Raw genomic sequence first — 18,925 nt, forward strand, 5'->3', positions numbered from 1 at the left:
TCTCAGCAGAAACACTACAAGCCAGAAGGGAATGGCAAAATATATTCCAAGTAATGAAAAACAAAGGCCTACAACCAAGAATACTCTATCCAGCAAGGCTCTCATTCAAAATGGAAGGTGAAATAAGGAGTTTCCAAGACAAAAGAAGGCTAAAAGAATACATCTCCACCAAACCAGCATTGCAAGAGATGCCAAAGGGTCTGCTTTAAGAAGATGAAGAAACAGAGAGAGACAGAGAGGAACACGAGTACAAAGGGGGAAAATGACAATGAATAAGTACTGAAAGAAAGAAGGAACTTCTACCATTTGCAACAACATGATTGGAACTAGAGAGAATTATGCTTAGCGAAATAAGCCAGGCAACAAAAGAAAATTACCTTATGCTATCACCTGTTACAGGAAACTAATGAACAACACAAACGAATGAGCAAAATTGAACCAGAGGTATGTAAACGAGGAATAAACTAACAGTAACAAAGGGGGAGATGGGAGGGAGAGAAGTGGTAAGAAGGGGAAGGGTCTAGTCAAAGAACATGTATAAATGACCCATGGACATGGACAACTGGGTGGGGACTGAATGTGGAAGAAGGGGGGCAGGGTGCAGGGAAGCAAGAGGGGGAAAAAAGTGAGACAACTGTAATGGAAAAACAAACAAACAGAAAAAATTTTAGTGGGGGGAAAAATAAAAATATAAAGAATAGAAATGCAAGTTCAGTGAATGTTAGAAGGACAAGGATTTTCCTTCACACTGTATATATTTTCTTCCTATCTGATCCCTCCAGAATTTGGCATTCTAAAGAAGTAAGTAATGACCTAAGTTTCTTTGCATAAAACTAATAAGACCAGTTGTTAATAGAGGTTTTTTTTTTTTTTTTTTTTTTTTTTTTTAACTAAGACCTTGACTGGAATGTCATGCCTAAAGGAGACATGCTTGGGCTTTGGTTGTTACCAAAAAGCCCTGAGCAACTGGGACTGACTTTCAAAGGTAATAAAAGTCCACGAGATAAAAGGTCTGGTACCTTGGATGGATGAGCGGTCCATAGCAATCTTTCCAGGGAAGGAATGAAGGTTGTTTTCCTGAAAGATGGATAGAAGGGACCTTAAGGCACAATGGAAAACCAGGAGGACCTGGAAAAGACAGGTGTTTACAGGCAAGGCTGAATGCCAGGTATGTGGCTCAGCTTCTGTGCCCTGAAAGGCAGACTGAAGGTCACCCTAAATGTTCCTTGCGTAAGTTCCAGCAAAGCAGAACTAAAGATCATAAGTGATCATTTGCTGCTCTTGTTGTGTTTATGCAAATGAACAGGATAAATTAAAAATGAACTTAATGCAGTCCCTTTAATGACAAGGAGGGTAATCTTAGGGAGAAAAATCACGATTCAAGGAAGATCACAATGCCCAGTGGTAGACTATAAAGTAGTGCAGCTAACCGTCTTTAAAGTTTCTTTTCATTTAAAATTTGTTTTCATTTGAAAGTTAAACTATGTCTGTGGCATTATCAAAGATGTTTAATTTACAGGCAAGAAGAATGTCAAATGCCTTGCAACTGGATGTCTTTCCGATAAGACAGCCCTACAGATTTAGAGACTTGTATGTGGGTTATGTTACATAAATTAACATGTGTTTTCTGTTTTCAAAGGGCATAAGCCTACGATCTCATTACCTGAGTGATTATCTGTACGTATAGGCCTCACTTAATCCCGTCTGCATTGCTGCCTCCTGAGACTCAATGGTTTGGCTGAACTAAGTGGCTGGGTTGGTGAAGAACGGGGTGGTCTGTGGGCTTCACTTTAAAACTGGTTTCTCTTTTCTATCCCAATGGCTTGGACAGAAAGAGCCCAGAGGCCTGAGAGGGGGGAAACCTAAAATATTTCCCTCAGTCCAAACTAAGTATAATGGGCAAAAGGGTTTTGGACAGGTGAGATGTACCTGGCATACCTTCCTCCAAAGAAGCCCTTCTTTTCCCTAATGTGGGACATTGAAAAATTAATACCTGTCTTTTGTCATCTAGTGGTTACGGATTGAATGATGTCCTTTAACCCTGTTGCCCCCAGAATACAACAAGGATGCCAGCCTGTTAAACCAAGCATGCCGTTGTCCAGAGACAGCCAACCAACCTGGAGTCTGCACGATCCTTCCCCTTGTAGGAAGGCCACCCTCCCCTCCACATCCCCACTCTTATTAGGGACTTCTTGACCCAAGGGTAGGTAGGACGACGACCATGTCCAGCTTGAAGCAGCTAGAGGAGCTCGAGACCTTCGTCCATTGTCCTTTATAAGATTGTAAAGGGTCTTAAGTCTGAGAGGGAGGGATTGTTATTTTTTATTGTTAAAATATTTAACTAATTAATTAATTAGTTTTTTAAAAAAGAAGAATATAATGAAAGGGTGAGGCAGGAGAGCTTGTATGTACGACCCATGGGCATGGACTTGGGGAGGGGATTGTTGGGGAAGGGGGGTGCTGGGCGGAGGGGAGCAAAGGGGAAAAAATTGGAACTATTGTAACAATATAATCAATAAAATATACTTAAAAAAAAAAAAAAACAGTAGATTTCCTTCAGCAGCGGTTCCCATCAGGGTGGGAGGGCAATATAAGTACACCGAAGGGATAGCTCCTGTCCCAGTGTGACCTAGTGGCTTCTGTTCCTCTTGGCACTTTGACATCTGTGTACCTTCCCTTAGGAACCTCACTCTGCAGGGTTGCTTCCTGCCATCACCACTGCTCTTGTCTCTCCCATCCATCAGTTTTGAAGGGTAACTGAAATGAGCACTTAGGCAGTTTTTAAAAAGCAAAAGGAAAAATGCTGTTAACCCTTCAAAACATATGGATCTCCTCCCATGCTTGACTGTGGTGGAGGGAGAATGGCCAGGGGATTGCATGGCCGATGCAATGCCATTTCATAAAAGAATTCCCTTTTTTTGTCTTGGTATGAAAACATTTGAGAATTTGTTGTCTCAAATCAAAAATGTCTGCTCTGGACACTTGCTGCTTCTCCTCAGCAGTGACCATATGGCTTCGCACCTCAAGCCCTGGACTGTGACTTAGGGGCTGTGCTTTAATGTTCAGGAGTCCATCTTCTGTTAGTGATGCCAGCTGAGCCACCATCCATAAAATGTGAATAATAAATTGAATGATGCTGGAAAATAAAGAACAGTAATAAATTCTTCCTATCATTCTAAAGTGATATAACTGTGTGATAAATTATGGTAGAGACCATAGTGGAAGGAATACATTCTGAGTCCTTAGGAAGATATATGCTTTTATTATTTTGGATTACCTTGGAGTTGATTGTTTTGGCAATTAATCTCTCGGGTGTATATATGTGTGTAATACTAAGCCAGTAGTTCTGAAACTTTTTATTATCAATACCCTTTTATCCTGCTTTCTACGGTTAAAAATCTCTCATTTAAAAGATTCTGTTAAGTTTAAACTTGTATTTACTAATAATATCAAATACATTTGTCCATAAAAATAATTGCTTTCAGAACTATGGTTATTATGTAATAACTGCTATTTTTCTCACTCTTGAAACTGGAGATAGAGAAAACAATTTTATTATTTTTGTTCATCAGTGCAGCTAATTGTGGGTAAGTCTCTGGTCTTGTTGAAATCATCAGCATAGTATACATATATTTTTGCTTCTGTTTTGGGTCTTCTAGAAGTCCAGGAAATACAGAATGAGGTCAATTTGATAAAGAATTGGTAAATTCAATTTCAGATGCCAGGGTCTCTAGGCAAGTGTAGTTCTTAAAAATATTAAAATACGATATCATTCATATATTTTTAAAAGTTGTTGGCTTACTTATTTCAGAGACAAAGCTACAAATATTTCACACACAGCTGTTTTTTACTATGCTGAAATAATTTCAGGTGAGTTAAGAACAATGTTCCCAGAGATCTTTTTGTTTTTAACATGTCACACAATTCTTCATTCTTCATACCTGTGATCCTCAAGTGAAAACACTAAAAAGGCCTTTCTTTTCTTTAAAAGAAGCCCTACTATATTATCTTAAATATGTGTCCCTAAGTTTTAAGAATGTTAATATGGCATAAACTACTGGATTTTTTAACTTTTAAATAATACATTTGCACTATTTATTTATTCCTCATGTATTTAAATTCTGTGACAAACTTGGTGGAGAGGGGCAGTGAGCTCACAGAAGAAATCATGATCTTAGGTTGAAACATTAGATGATAAGTAATATTTCTTTCTCCAGAGACTGGATCCCCAATTACAGCATCATGTATTGGATTGGGTAATTCTAAAACACCTCCTCCAGGACAAGCAGGGAAATGTGTTCCAGGATACAATGGTGAGAGATGATTCTGAAATTTTAAAATATCTGAGGTTGATAAATTCGATATTGTGTGTGTGTGTGTGTGTGTGTGTGTGTGTGTGTGTATGGTATGAATTATATTGCGTGAAGTATGCTAGGTGCTTAGGAAGTATTTAAATGAATACCTGTATGAATAAGACATGCCTTAATTATTATTAGACAATTTGATCAAAAGTAAGATTGTAGACTTTCAGGGACATTATAACCAAGAAAATAATATCATTTATAAGGCATGTTAGGGATATGGATGTGACAGATAGAGAGAACAGAGTGGTGATTGCCAGAGGGGAGGAGGGTTGGGTTACCGGGTGAAAAAGGTGAAGGGACTAAGAAGCACAGATTGGTAGTTATAGGATAGTCATGGGGATGTAAATTACAGCATAGGGAATACAGGCAATAATATCGTAATAAGTCTGTCTGTTGCCAGGTGGGTACTGGGAATATCATGGGAACACTTTGTAAAGTATCTGATTGTGTAACCACTATGCTGTACCCCTGAAACTAATAAAAATAATGTTGAATGTTAACTGTAATTGAAAAATAAAATTTAAATAAAAAATATGGATGTGGCATTAATATGTTAGAAACCCGCTAGGTACCTAGTAATTGCATATATTGTTTTATTTCATGCTGAAGTATTTTTAATTCAGAGATATTATCATAATTTTAGAGATAAACTAACTGGTGCCCAGAGAGGCTCAATAACTTTCCTAAGGTAGCTCAGCTGGTTAGATCCTGGAGACAACACAGAGCCTTGTGATTTATTTAGTTTGCTTGCTTTTGTTACAAAAGCAGCAGGGTTTTTTTTCCATTATGCTACTTTTTAATGTAAGAGTGATGATAAGGTTTTTAACCTTTTGCATAAAAATTATGCAATTATTTCATCCACACTGGTAATGTATGACAATGAGATAAAATATCCTTCAGTATATGTTGTTAAATTGTTGGTAGTGATTATAATAGTTCTGTAATTACGCTTGGACTCCATTCCGTAGTTGCAACTTACTTATAGAAGTCATCTAACTTTTCAAGCCTTCAGTTGCCTCATTCAACATGCTTCCTAGGCTCGCTGTGTTGTGATGCAACCCAACACAGCCCTTACACAAGGGACAGCCAGTAGAATGCCAGAGCTAAGTCTCAGCTCCAATGTTATTGATATTCCAGAGAAGCCAGATGGACTGACTTGATTTAGACTCACACATTAATTTTATAGACAAGAAAAATGAGGCACAGAAGTTACGTTATCTGCACAAGGTCACACAATTTAACAATAGATTTATGAGGAAAACCCAGAACATGGGACAGAAGAATATTCCTACATAAAGTTCCTATTTGCATGTAAATTACAAAATTTAGAGCTTTGTCTTTTGCTTTTCTAACATAGAGACATTGTGTTTTCCTCCTAGGATAATGACTAGTTAAGAAAACATGGATCATTTGGTTTAACCCAGCAGATATATTTATAAAAAGACACAATTTTTTTTAAGGACAGAAATAGATATTCTACAAAGTCAGTGACATCTCTGGGCCTGGAAAGGTGAAACCGGTTTTAGTGAAACCCTCCCTTCAAACACTTCTATCATCCGTACTCCTTTTATTGGAAAAATTGCCTTTGTGTTGAGGCAGTTTTAGGGGCTCACAATTGTGGGAGCTATTGGACACATCTTTCTTTCAGTAGTTCAGTGCCATTTTTATATCCAGTTGTAAGAAAGAATTAAGCTTTGATGCCTCATGGAATTTCAGTACAGGAGTTTCTCATTGTCTGAAAGCCACTGCTGACAGACAGCCCAGGTTAAACATTAGAACTAAAGCATTTATGACCAAGGAAATAGTGACTTTATGACTCATGATCTTTATGTGTTTCGTGGCTTTTCAAAGATTCAAAAGCATAATGTAACATTCAATATTAGAATAAAAAGGGAGTATTCTTTTGAGAAAGGAAAGGAAAGAAAAGAAAACCATTTTTTGTGTGTGTGTGAAGATCATTCAATATGATGTAACACAACTTCACATTTATTGAACACCTTATACAAGTGTGTCACTTTATCTTTTTTTCAAGTAATTCTTATGCTAACACTACGAGAAAGGAATAACCCTCACTTTTTAGATAGGGAAGTTGAAGGGGTAATAGAATGTGCTCAGAGGCACATAATAAATTGGCCACCGTACTGGAATTTGGGGAAACAAAGATGAATTAGGCATGGCCTCCACCCTTAATGAACTCACAATCTAGTGAGAGACAGATAGTTACCCTGCTAATAATTGTCAGAATAGAATTTTAAAACGAAGTGCTCTGGGCACACAAAGAGGGGAGTGATTAATTTTTTCTGAGGATAATGTCCTTCTTTTCTCATAGCTTCTTTCAGTAGAATAAACTGGATGGATGAGCCACATAAAGAATCTATTAGAGCGTAAAGCATGATGATACATCCTCATTTCTAGTTTCCACTGGGGTTACTGAATATGGATACAAGCTTTGATCTCATAGTGTCTTTCAGGATTTTAACAGTGTAATACAGAAACATTGGAATAATATTTGGGAAGGTTAAATTGACCTATGAGGCTTGTATGTGGAAATGAAGCTTTAAATCGGAAAAATGGTGTATCCAGGCATTGGAATACCTTATTTTTATTGCTTGAAATATTTTAGTATATTTTAAAACTTTACTTGTTTCCTTTAGTTTTTGAAGTACAACATATTTTTAATGTTTTGATGGACTGGAAGGATATGTTTAAATGGGTAGCAATATAGATTATGAAATTACCAGCACGTTTAAAATGATATCTTTACTTAAGGGAGATTCTAAGGAAAGTTTATGATATTGTTAGAAATTGAAAGCATGTGCTCTTCAAAAATTTTTTGAGACATTAGCTTACTTATATGTGTTTAAGTCTCACAGAAATTGAAAGATTCCTTCTTAAGCTAGAGTTTTGAGGGTTGAATATAGAAAATATGGAAACATTTACACTTTAAGGTCATGCAATTTTATTCAGAGTATTTATTTCTATTTTATTTTGTAGTTATGATTTTGGATGACAACATGCAAAAACTGAAGTCTCGGTGTTTAGGAAATATTGTGGTAAAGTAAGTAAAATTTGCAATACTATTATTTTAAAGAGTAAGAATTAATATATAAATAAGAAAATGAAATGTTTTCAATGAACAATATTACTAGTGAGGAGGTTGCAAAATGAGCTTGTATATTGTTTGAGAACACACAGTGTCAACTCTTGTAATTTATACATATCAGTCTCATAAAGTAAGTTTAGATATAATTTTAAAAAGATAAATTTTGCATCTCTTTAATAACATCTTTCTGATTATATAAGTAATGCACAGATGATAAAAATAACTTAAATACCCAAAATATAAGGAAATAAATAAAGTTTGTGTACTCCTATCCTTCAACAATACACTTTTAATTTTGTAATATGTGACTCTTCTCTTTTTCACAAGCAGTTTATGTTGTTGAAACAATTTGGCTTATTCTTAAGTTTTATTCTTATTACTGTTTTCCTTAAACCTGTTTCATGAGCATTTTAACTTTTACTCTACTTCTTAAAAAATGTTTATCCCCAATATAAGCCTCAATGTTTAAAAAAATATTTGTTATTATAAATAATTCTGTATTGAATATCTTTTTTGTGTGTTGTATTCTCTCCCTTTCTGATAATTATTATAGTATTGAATAAATTTCTAAAGTGTAATTACTGAGTCAAAGAGTAGCATAATATAAAATCCCTGACTCATCAAGTATAATTTGTTGCCAACCTTTTTGCCATTGTTCATTTGATAGGCAACATGCTAAAATTTGAAAATACTTAAATGTACTTCGATTAAATCAATACTTTGAACTTGTTCTGCTGATGGAAGCTGAAATGGAATTTGACTAAGTTGGGAGACACAAAGAATTGATACAGGTTGCTTTAGTGCCTCTGGTTTTGGAATTTTCACTGAATAGTTTAAGTAGTAGATTTACTGATATGATTTAAGTAGAATGAGCTCAATAAATACAGGACATGGCATGCCGAGTCTTATAATAGTTTTGTTTTCACATTTAGTTTAAATATTTTTTTATATTTGGCATTCTCACATTAGGCAAAGTTTGTCTCCAATTAAAAGAACATCTTAAATTCTGTGAAAATTTAATGAAAAATAGTAAGTAAAAGATGTATTTCTTCAGGTAGAGATACTTTAAGTTACAAAGAGCTAACAGAGGAGATATACATTCTGATACAATTCTTCTCACATTCTTATGTTATCAGTAAACATGAAACCCTATCTTACTTTTTAAAAAGTTTAAATTTTAAGACAATTTTTAGGAAAATGGAAAGTTAAATATTAAATATACCACTTGTTCTAATATTTTTCTGAATCAGAATCCATATTAACATAAAGCTAATTGAAATTTGACCTGTAAGGGGAAACATTTTGGGGTCAGCTGAAGAGCTTACTAAAGAATTAATCTGGACAAAATTGTGAGTAGATGTTTAGCCTGCTTAGGGAAGCACGCGGTTTTTGAGAGCCTTTAAAAGCACTCTAGCATCATACATATTATGTAATCTCCTAAATGTGAGTCATCTATTTCATAAAGAAACTTTGGAAAGGTCCCAGTGGTGGCATTTGATACCAGCACAGTTTTAAACCCTCATGTGCTCTGCCCTGTGATTATTGGTGCCTTTGCCTCCCATCTGTTCAAAAATAATAAAACATAATAATAGCCCACATAAACTATAATTTTCTTGTAGCCATTAGTGTTACTTCAACTAATTGAAAGTGATACTACCATTGCCAAATGCATTCTATAGTTTAGATTGTCACCAATTCAGAATGATTTTCCTCCCTCTCTAAACCTAAACAGGGAATTTTATTGTTCAGATCTGGGATTTTGAGATTTCATTGTAAATTATTTGAGGATTCAGTATATTATGACATTCAGTGAACCTTGACTCCTCTTTGAGTTAATAGTGAAACTAGGTATTTGAAAATATATGTAGTATATATAATATATCATTATATGTAAAATGTCAGGTAGAAATATTCAGGAAAAAAGTTATTACAAGGATGTCTCTTGTTTTGATGGAACAGTACTTGAAACCTTATTTCAGGAACTCATTTTTATCTGTGAGAGCAAGGATGTCATTTTGAAATCCACGTATTCAGTATTCATTCCACTCCAACTCATTGACCTGACAATTATTTCTGCATCCCAAAGGCTGCCTACGGTATTCATAGGATGCTTTCATATTTAATATCTGTCAAGAAGACTCATTTGTGTCAATTTATTAGTTGTTTGGTATGCCTTGAGGGTGATACATCATTCATCCAGAATGGAAAATGGCCAATGAATTCTTTTTAAAAGCATATTATAAATGCTTAATTGAATTAAGTGAACGAAAAAAGCATACTTTCTTGACTTAATAAAAATTATTGTGATTTTAAAAAAACAGTATGTAATTTGGGACATAATCATTCTTTCCCTATGGACCACATTTTAAAGGCTATCTATGATCTGGAAGCACGGTCCTTTCCAGAGACCAGCTACGTAGTCTTAGAACATTTGGTGCCTATAAATGCTGTTTGATTAGGGATTATATACAGTGTCCAGGGGTCACAAAATATTTGAGATTCTAAACTTAAAGAAATGTATTGTTCTCCAAATTTGAGAAATGTGTAATCAAAATAAATGCATGTTTAATTAAATGTATAAGATTTTACATTATATCAACTTCATTGTCAATTTTATGTTATACATTTTTCATTTTATCTATGAATAATTTTTAGGTCATACTGTCTCACTTCTCGTGATCCTTGTATATGTGCAATGATTGCTGGGAAATAATAACCAATGGTCAACTATATGTGTGACTTCCTGTCAAATAATTTCAAAAGTAAAATTACAACCTCTTCTTTTTACAGAAAATGTTCCAGTTTATATAATATTTTGCTATATTTTCTTTTCATGGATAAGGGGTGACGCCATTCGTACTAAGAATGGCTTAGTCCATGAGGGGTTTAATACTGAGCTGGCATCAAAGGTTACTGCTGGGCAGACTCTGTATAATAATTAAGTGGAAAATAGTTTTTGAAAGGGCAATATGCCCTCATGCCATTTAATGTTCATTAATTATAGTGATTATAAAGAATAGAGAAAAAAATCTGCATGGAATATTGGGAAAACAAGGAATTCAAACTATATTAAAATAAGTCAATAAAAAATCATGACTAATTGTGTTAATCCCAAATTTGTTCGCTTTTTGTAAGTACAGCTATAGCTTCTTGCCTTACTCTAAAATCTGTTGTATATAGTATAAATAACACTGAAAACTATCTCTGGCAGTTTCTTTATATGTGAAGTTATAGTCATATTTCCATGCTTTATAAAATAAAATGTAATAATTTGTTTTATTAAGCTGACCCATCCCAAATCAGAAAAATTATATGTAGTAATTTTGAGAGAAACACTTGATCCACTCTGGTTTTTCAAACTCCTTTGTTAAGGCCTTCTAGAAATCCCAGCTTTGCTCTCTTGGTGTTTCCTTCACTGGAAGGAAGGCATTTTAGTGATTTCTAAACTACTGTAGACTTTGAGGTATAATAAACATGAATTCTACAGTTTTTGTAGATTACTTGCATTTGTAAGATTAACATTTCCAGTAGAAAACTACACATTTGCATGGATGTTAGAAAATTTTTTGATTTTGAAACTTGCTCCAGGCAGTTAATTTAGTGGGCAAGTTTGATATCTGAGCTATGAATACAAAATGCTCATGAATTTTAGAATATGCTCCTGCAGTTTCATCCAGAACTCCAAATTGCAGAAATAAAGCTAGGAGTCGGAATTTCCAGTCACCACCGATGGGGCGTGAGAGAGAATTTTAACTGCAGTTGCCTTCCTCGGTACCACAGAGCACACTGTCGTTAAAGCCATAGCTCTCTGGCTCTTCCTCCCTCATGGGCATACGCGTTCTCTGCCCAGATCCAGTGGTTACTATTGGAAGTGCGGCTTGTCTGCCTCGTGGAGTTTTGGGGTCCTGTGTTCTGCAGGCAGTAATGGGCTGCCAAGGAGCGTTATGGCACTACCTGAGTGCCTTGTACTCTGGTGTTTGCCAGTTTCTCAGCCTCCAGATACTGAACTCTTGTCTCTTAATGGTGTTTATCTACATCTTTACTGCTTAGAAGAGGGAGTCAGTCACTGTGCTGCTGTCTTGGGAGAGAGGTCAGGATAGCTTTCTTTTCATCAGTGTATCCTTTGAGTAAAACCAAGGATATCATATAATTATAATGCCATTCTTTTCTAAATCACATATACAGGTTTTAGTATGATCTTTCCTTCCACCTTACAACACTGTGAGGTGGGCAGTGGGATAGATATTATCCTCATTTTAGACATGGGAATCTAAGCATCATTAGTAGTTATACAGCTAAAACTCACATTTATTACCTTCTCATTTGTCTACCCAGAGAGAAAGAAATTAAGGCCTAGTTAGTTTCTTCCAGGGAGGTAAAAAGTAGCTTCATAGGAAAACCTCAAGTAAAGCCTGAAACAATAGGAAATACTGGAAACGCAAAGTTGGATCTAACTTTATGATTCGTCAGGGAACAGGAATTAAGTCTTCAACTTATTTCTGTTACCATAGGGGTTCCTGATGAAACCATGAATATATAGATTACCTTTTATCTGGCATTGCTGGCATCTGGGGTTCATATTTAAGTTTGTTCAGTAAGGTGTTACCTTTCACAGTGATGGACGTTCTCTTTCCTTAGCTATTTAAGGTTTTCTCTGCATTCTGATGCCTCTACCTCATCACACACACACACACACACACATATGCACACGCACACGCACACACACACACATCACGGCTGCCTCAGTTATTCTTCTTTCCCCTTATGATTGGTTTCTTTGGAAAGGACACACTCTGAGAAGAACTCCTGATTCACTACTGGACAGATTGTAACAAAACTCCCCTTTTCACTCTGCTTGGAAGATTGAAAGAGCTGGGCTGGTAACATTTGATCTTAAAGGGGGAGTATAGACATTAACCAGCATATTTCTTAGTATTTCCATAAATTTTCCTTCCTTCTGCCAGTCCAATTATTTTTGTTATTGTAACTACAGGAAAAAGTCTTTCATATCACTTTGAAAAAGACCCACATTGCACCCACTATTCCAGAAAGACCTGCATTTAATATAAAATAATGATTAGGATGGCAATAAGGAAAGTGTTATTTTGGCATACTCCAGATAAAAGTTCTGTTCTCCACCCTATAGCTCATATACACCTACCTTCTCTTTGGAGCTTATTGCTTCTCTCTTCACATTTTTTTATTTCATTGATATATATTCACAAATACTTTCAATTCTGGAAGTCCTTCTTCTCTGCATCTTCTACTATATGGCATCTTCCAAAATTCTTTCATTAGAGCCCCTTTTTAATATTCAAAAAGCAAGATCTAGATTTTTAAAAATACCACAATCTATTAGTGAAGAACAGTTAACATTATTTTATCCTACTAATTATCAAATACAATTTCCCATCTTGCTATACAGCCTGTTCCTCGGTTATGCTTGGGGATGATGAAGTAGTTTTTGGGGCCATCTTAAAAATGACTTGGGACATACAATGCCATTTCCAGCAGGTCCATACCTTGACAGATGACAAAAATCTTTTTTTCCAAGAGCTTCTGGCAGTACAGCATTTAACCTCCTGCTGTGAAACTTACCTGAGAAACACCTTAAATGCTTACATTTTGTCATTATTTCACTAACTTGATGGAATAGGCATCATTCAAGACAGTCTTTCTCCCTATCTATATTCTAAAGAACATTTATTTCTTTGTAATGCATGATATGCCAGAATCTTCTTGGGTCTGAAGCCAGAGTTTGTATCATCAGTGTCAAACAATGACTGAGGAATATCAAGCACCCAACATTATTGACTGAATGAAGAAGATAAATGGATTAGTTAATGCATGTATGAATGAATGAACAATTGAATAATTTCCCTGCTGTTTTCTTCTTTAATATTTTTGTCCTCTGTCCACTGGTTTCTCCTACTCAGATCTTGTTCTAAATCAGCCTGCTCGCTGCAGTAAACCACTGATTTATATCTCTCCTTTCAGTCACCCACGAACTTTTAAAAAGTATTGTTTAACCTCACTACCTCCACTTCCTGTTTACTCCTCAATCACTACAGTTATTGTCTGCTTCACTCTGTCGAAATGGAAATCCTGAGGATACATAAAATATCTTAATCACTGAGTTGCATGACCTTTGTTGAATCCACTTTTGAACAACATTTGCACTTCATTTGACTTTGTTGAACATTTAATCAATATTAAATGTTGGCGCTTTGGTGGCCCCTAAGATACTGTTTCTCTTAGTTCTCATACATCTCTGATTTTTATTTTACTTTTGTTTAATGATCTTTTTTTCTGGTCTTTCTGTTATTGGTAGAAAATGAGTTCTTGCAGCCTCAAGAGGAAGAGTTTCCTGAGACCCGCACGGGAGGATGGGGCTCTTTGGTATGGTTACTGTGAAGTAACCACTTCACTTAGTATTTTTGCTGTGTGAGTACAGGAGGTTAGGTTTTTGAAAATCCTTAAGTTTTACGGTATCTACACTTCCAAACTATTAAGTGTCTAAGAAGTTTCTGTATCCTGAAAACACATTGGGTTATTATTTTTGTTAAGTGGCACTTCCTAGACGGATCCAATATAAGATTTATTCACGTATTTATAGTGTAATGCAGGAGCTCCAAACTGGACAGCTGCTTAAGTGTTTGTGATATTCATACAAAACAAAACACCCAGTGGACTAGCACATGTGAACACACCGTTTATTACTCATATTACACGGGAGTGCACAGATGGCAGCAGTTTGGTGTAAGAAAGACCACAGTGCCCTGTGTCCGAGACTTGTTTTAAGGGGCCCCAGACAAAGGAGGCACGTGTCCTACGTGACACTAAACTACATTACCTCAGTGTAAAGAAAATGTCAAGAAGCAGTCACAGGACAGGAAGCCACTCTCAAAAGGTGACAAGGAGGAAGTTACCACCCATTTCAAAAACAATAGACATTCCTTTTGGCCAATGACTAGCCCTCAGTCATGGAGGGGGAAGGGCCTTGTATTGACCTGGTAGATAGACAGATAGATAGATAGATAGGTGATAGATGACAGATAGATAATAAACACTTGCCTATGTATAACACCTGTTTAGTAAAATGGAGGAAAGATGGAAATATACAAAGAAAGGGGTTCTTCTGTTCATAGGAGTGAGAAATCACATAAGTCTGTGTGGTCATGAAAAGAAAGACTGGAAGAGGGAGCAGTGTGAGGGAGTTCTCAGAGTGGGGAGGCACACTGATTGTGAAGATAAGATTGATCGTAGGCTGTTTGATTGGAGCATTCAATTACACAGAGACGGGAAGTTGGTACCTTGATACTTAAAAAAAAAAAAAAAAGAATTGATTTGCCTATGGGTAGAAGGATATTTCTCTTAAAAAATAATTCAGTGATGCATTTTGGTTTCTTCTTGCAGATGTTATGCTTCTTTTTGAAACAAGGGTTGATGCTAATAACTATTCACATACTAAATGTGTATGCCTTGTGTGCTCTTTCCAGAAACTAGAGTCATCCCTCAGTGACCACTGTGCAGAGGTCAACTACTTCAGCCTCAGTTAGACATACATGATCATCCAGCAGATCTAGGGGGTTACATTTTCATTACGAGATTTGAATTGTAACTATCTATCATACTGGGAAGTTATTAGTTCTAATCATTCTGCCTTTGTTACCATTTTCATCATAATTGTAGCTTCTCTGTTTTTATATAAGGTTGCCGTTGCCACCTGGGGCTTTTTCAGGACTCTGGAAGAATCAGGAAGCGTTCAAGCATTTATACTTTGAAAAATTTCCTGTAAGAAATTTATTATGCTTTTTTTTAACCTTTTCATATACTTCTCTATAGTTCTTGACTATTCAGTTGAGCAACTTGATTATAGAGCAACTTTTAAAGGTTATCTGAAACAGTTCCCAGGTTTCAGGGATAATAATGTTCACACCACATAAATAAGTCATTTTTATAATTATTTTTATTAGTCTCTGGATCTAAAATTCCTCAGCTGGTTTTAGTAGCTCTTTCTGGAATTTAACAGCCCTCAGTGTTAGAAACATTTTTGTGAAGGTAAAACTTTGGGGGGTTTTCTATATTATTTCTGCCATTGGACTCTTCCCAGACCGAAAGCACCTGATCAGAATTGGACATGGTCATTAAGACCCCGTTACCTCCTGTGCTCCTGTTTACATGAGCAGAATTCACCTGGCTTGTCAGAAGTTGTATCTTTCTATCCCTTCAGCTATTTTTGACGTGCTTTCCTGAGTGTTCTCTGAGCTCTTTATTTTAAAATACAGATATAGGATAGAGACAGTGTTCTCAACATCCAAGGTCCAGTCACCTAGATAACAAACGGTGTCTTCTGGTCATCTGCTTTATCATTTACCTGTTCACTTGTGCCATGATCATGTGCTTTGTGTTTATAACATAACTTTATTAATAATACACATCAGGTCCCACAAGCACCTTTTTGCTGTATTTTCACTTCTTTTTCTTTCCTTGAGAGATACCTGGTTCTCATTATTCACTAGGTAAAAGAATGATCAGAATTCCATTAAAAAGGAAAAGTGAGTTTAAGTATTTAGCCTTCTATCATTTTTTATTTGTGAGTGAAGGACAGCTAACCTAATCAACTAGACAAATGACAAGAATTAAAATAGCTTCCTTTAGAATGAGATCTCGTAGTGAAATGATCTCAGTAGCCAAGATTAAACATGCTTCTGAGGGACTTTGGCAGGGAAAATTTATCAGTGTAGTTGACTTCAGTCAGCCCAATCTATCTCCTTGACGGGTCACAGATAAATCATCAGAATACTGGTATGATTAATTACAACCTGACAATGGAAAATAATATGTGCATGCGGTTTTAACATGATCACCTTTAACATTGAAAATTTCTTCCATGCTCCAGTTTATGTTTAAACTATAGGTAGTGAATCTGTACTCTGTCTTGGTCCTCTTACCTCAAAGCTCTCAAGTTAAGGAGTTAATAACAGCACAGAAAGGTTGAGTAACTTGACCATGGCTTAGAAGTAACAGAGCTAACATTTGAATCCATATAATCTGACTCCAGAGTCCATGCTCTTGAACTAATACTCCAGATTTTCTCTTTAATAGTAATTGCAAGAGTAATTACAATGAGTGCCAATTATTGAGGGCTCATGATGTGCCAGGGTCTTCCCTCTTTATATACAACATCTGATTTATGCTACACAAAAACCTTATAAGGCATAGTTTGTCACTCCATTTAATAGATGTGACACTGAGTGTCAGAAAGATTAAGGAACACAAATAATGATTCATTCGGATTTGTCCCAAAGCTCATGCTCACAAATATAGATATCAAGATAACTCAGAGGCCTTAGAGAAGGAATATTTCTTTCCTTTTACTTATTCTTCTTGATTCTTCATTCTCTTGTGCCTTCTGGACCAATGAAGATGTGCTACTTCTTGAGTTGATTAAAATTTTAATTTCCTGCTTACTACTTAACTATGTTTCACTGACTCTCGAGTTTAATGCAAATCCCTGTTAATAAACTGCTCTATTTTGTAATTATTCATAGAGAGCTTTAAAGCTTTTAAATATTAACACAATTAGAGAAGAAATGTACCAAAGAATTACTTCGCAATATCAAAATATATTGGAAATATTGAGCTATTATTTTTCAATTAAAAAAACAAATTGGGCTCATGAACTTTACAATTCTAAGTTTAAAAGCTTTACTTGAATATATATGTATTCATATGAATATGTGTATATAATATATGCACACTTTAATTTATTCCTGGTTATTACAGGATCAAAGAGTTTCCAGTAAGCTTTCAAAATCAAAAGTAATTTAATTCCATAGACTAGCTATGAAAAAAAATTAAGTGCATACATTACATTTATATCTATGAAAATTTATATTTTACCAAGCTTAAAAATGATTATATTACCTAATAGTACATACTAATTATACATTATATATTCTTATCCACAGGGTTATTATGACACCATGGATGCTGGTTACATGGATGAAGAAGGCTATTTGTATGTTATGTCTCGAGTTGATGATGTGATAAATGTTGCAGGTCACAGGATTTCTGCAGGTGCCATTGAAGAGGTATTGACGAATACTGGGCTTCTATTCTTGGTAATGCTTAGGAACAGAGCTGAGCTGAAGTCAATATTGAGGTTAAGTCATTCAACCTGGAGAATCGCTACACTCTTCATTTGAAGCAGAGGCTAGGGTACTTGGGTATCTCGCTTGCCTCACTTCCTCTCCTGTCTGTTCTCCACACACTCCCCCATTCCTGTCTGGGCATTAGTTCAGAATTTTAATTACTTATGTATATTTATTATTTATGGGACAGTCTATATACCTTTGCTTCTTGATATTTGCTGCTCGATTGCTTCTAGCATCTTGATTTGCTCTTGCTTCATGACCAGATTTGCATATAGTCTTTAAACATTTTGTTGTACTCTTAAATTCTCAAAATTTTATGCCAATATAAGCTACACAAAACCCCAGAAGAGTTTTTAAAAACATTTTTAATTTTTCACCTTTGCATAGAGTAAAATCTACTTTTTTCATTGTACAGTACTATGAAATATTTACTTGTATACATTCTTGTAACCATCACCATAGACAGGATACAAAAAAATTTCAACACTGTCAAAGAATTTCCTAATAATGTCATTTTTTAAACCTGAACTTTTCTTTCCCTAACCCTTGGTAACCACTGATTTTTCTGTTTCTTTTTCATGCCTTCTCTGGAATTTCATATAAAGAAATAATATAGTATGCAACCTTTTGAGAATTGGTTATTTCATTTGAGAAAATATATTTGAGGTCCATCCAAGTACCTGTCCTTTCATATTGCTGTACCGTATTCCATTCTGTAGATGTGCTAACCAGTTTATGAAACTGTTGGGTCATTAATGGATGCTTGGGTTGTTTCTGGCTTGAGGCATTTATAAATAATTCTGGTATATATGTTCAAGTACAGTTTTTTAATGCAAAAATTATATTTTATTTCTCTATGATAAGTACCTGTAGTTAGTTTACTGGGTTATATGATAAGTGTATGTTTAGATGTATAAGAAACTGCCAAACTGTTTTCTAGAGTGGCAATGCCATTTTACATTTCACTGCTAGAGTTCTTATTTATTTCCATGCTTATAAGCACTTGGAATTGTCATTATTTTTTATTTTCACTATTTTAATAGATGTGTAATGGCATTTCATTGTGCTTTATTTTTGTCTGCAATGACTAATATGTCGGTCATCTTCTTATATGCTTATTTGCATTTCAAATATCCTTTTTGGTGAAATGTTTGTCAAAATCTTCTGCCTATTTTTTAAAAATTGTGCTGTTGTCTTATTGTTCACTTTTCAGATTTCTTTAGATATTCTGGGTACAAATCCTTTGTCTAATATAAGATGTGCAAATATTTTCCTCCAGTTTGTGACTGATCCTTTTA

At 35.2% G+C, this 18,925-nt stretch overlaps 1 protein-coding gene across 1 annotated transcript in view; it reads left to right on the plus strand.

Annotated features, from left to right (window-relative positions):
* The window catches only part of ACSS3 (acyl-CoA synthetase short chain family member 3), a 170,973-nt gene that overhangs the window by 127,270 nt on the left and 24,778 nt on the right, over positions 1–18,925 (plus strand). The window contains exons 10-13 of the mRNA XM_090273670.1: positions 4,218–4,313; positions 7,359–7,422; positions 15,180–15,261; positions 17,442–17,564. Coding sequence (XP_090129796.1) covers positions 4,218–4,313; positions 7,359–7,422; positions 15,180–15,261; positions 17,442–17,564 — 365 coding nt within the window. The remainder of the gene's footprint in view (positions 1–4,217; positions 4,314–7,358; positions 7,423–15,179; positions 15,262–17,441; positions 17,565–18,925) is intronic.

The sequence above is a fragment of the Furipterus horrens genome, unplaced genomic scaffold, assembly GCF_987537825.1.
Source record: "Furipterus horrens unplaced genomic scaffold, mFurHor1.1.pri manual_scaffold_4, whole genome shotgun sequence".
In the NCBI taxonomy this organism is placed as follows: domain Eukaryota; kingdom Metazoa; phylum Chordata; class Mammalia; order Chiroptera; family Furipteridae; genus Furipterus; species Furipterus horrens.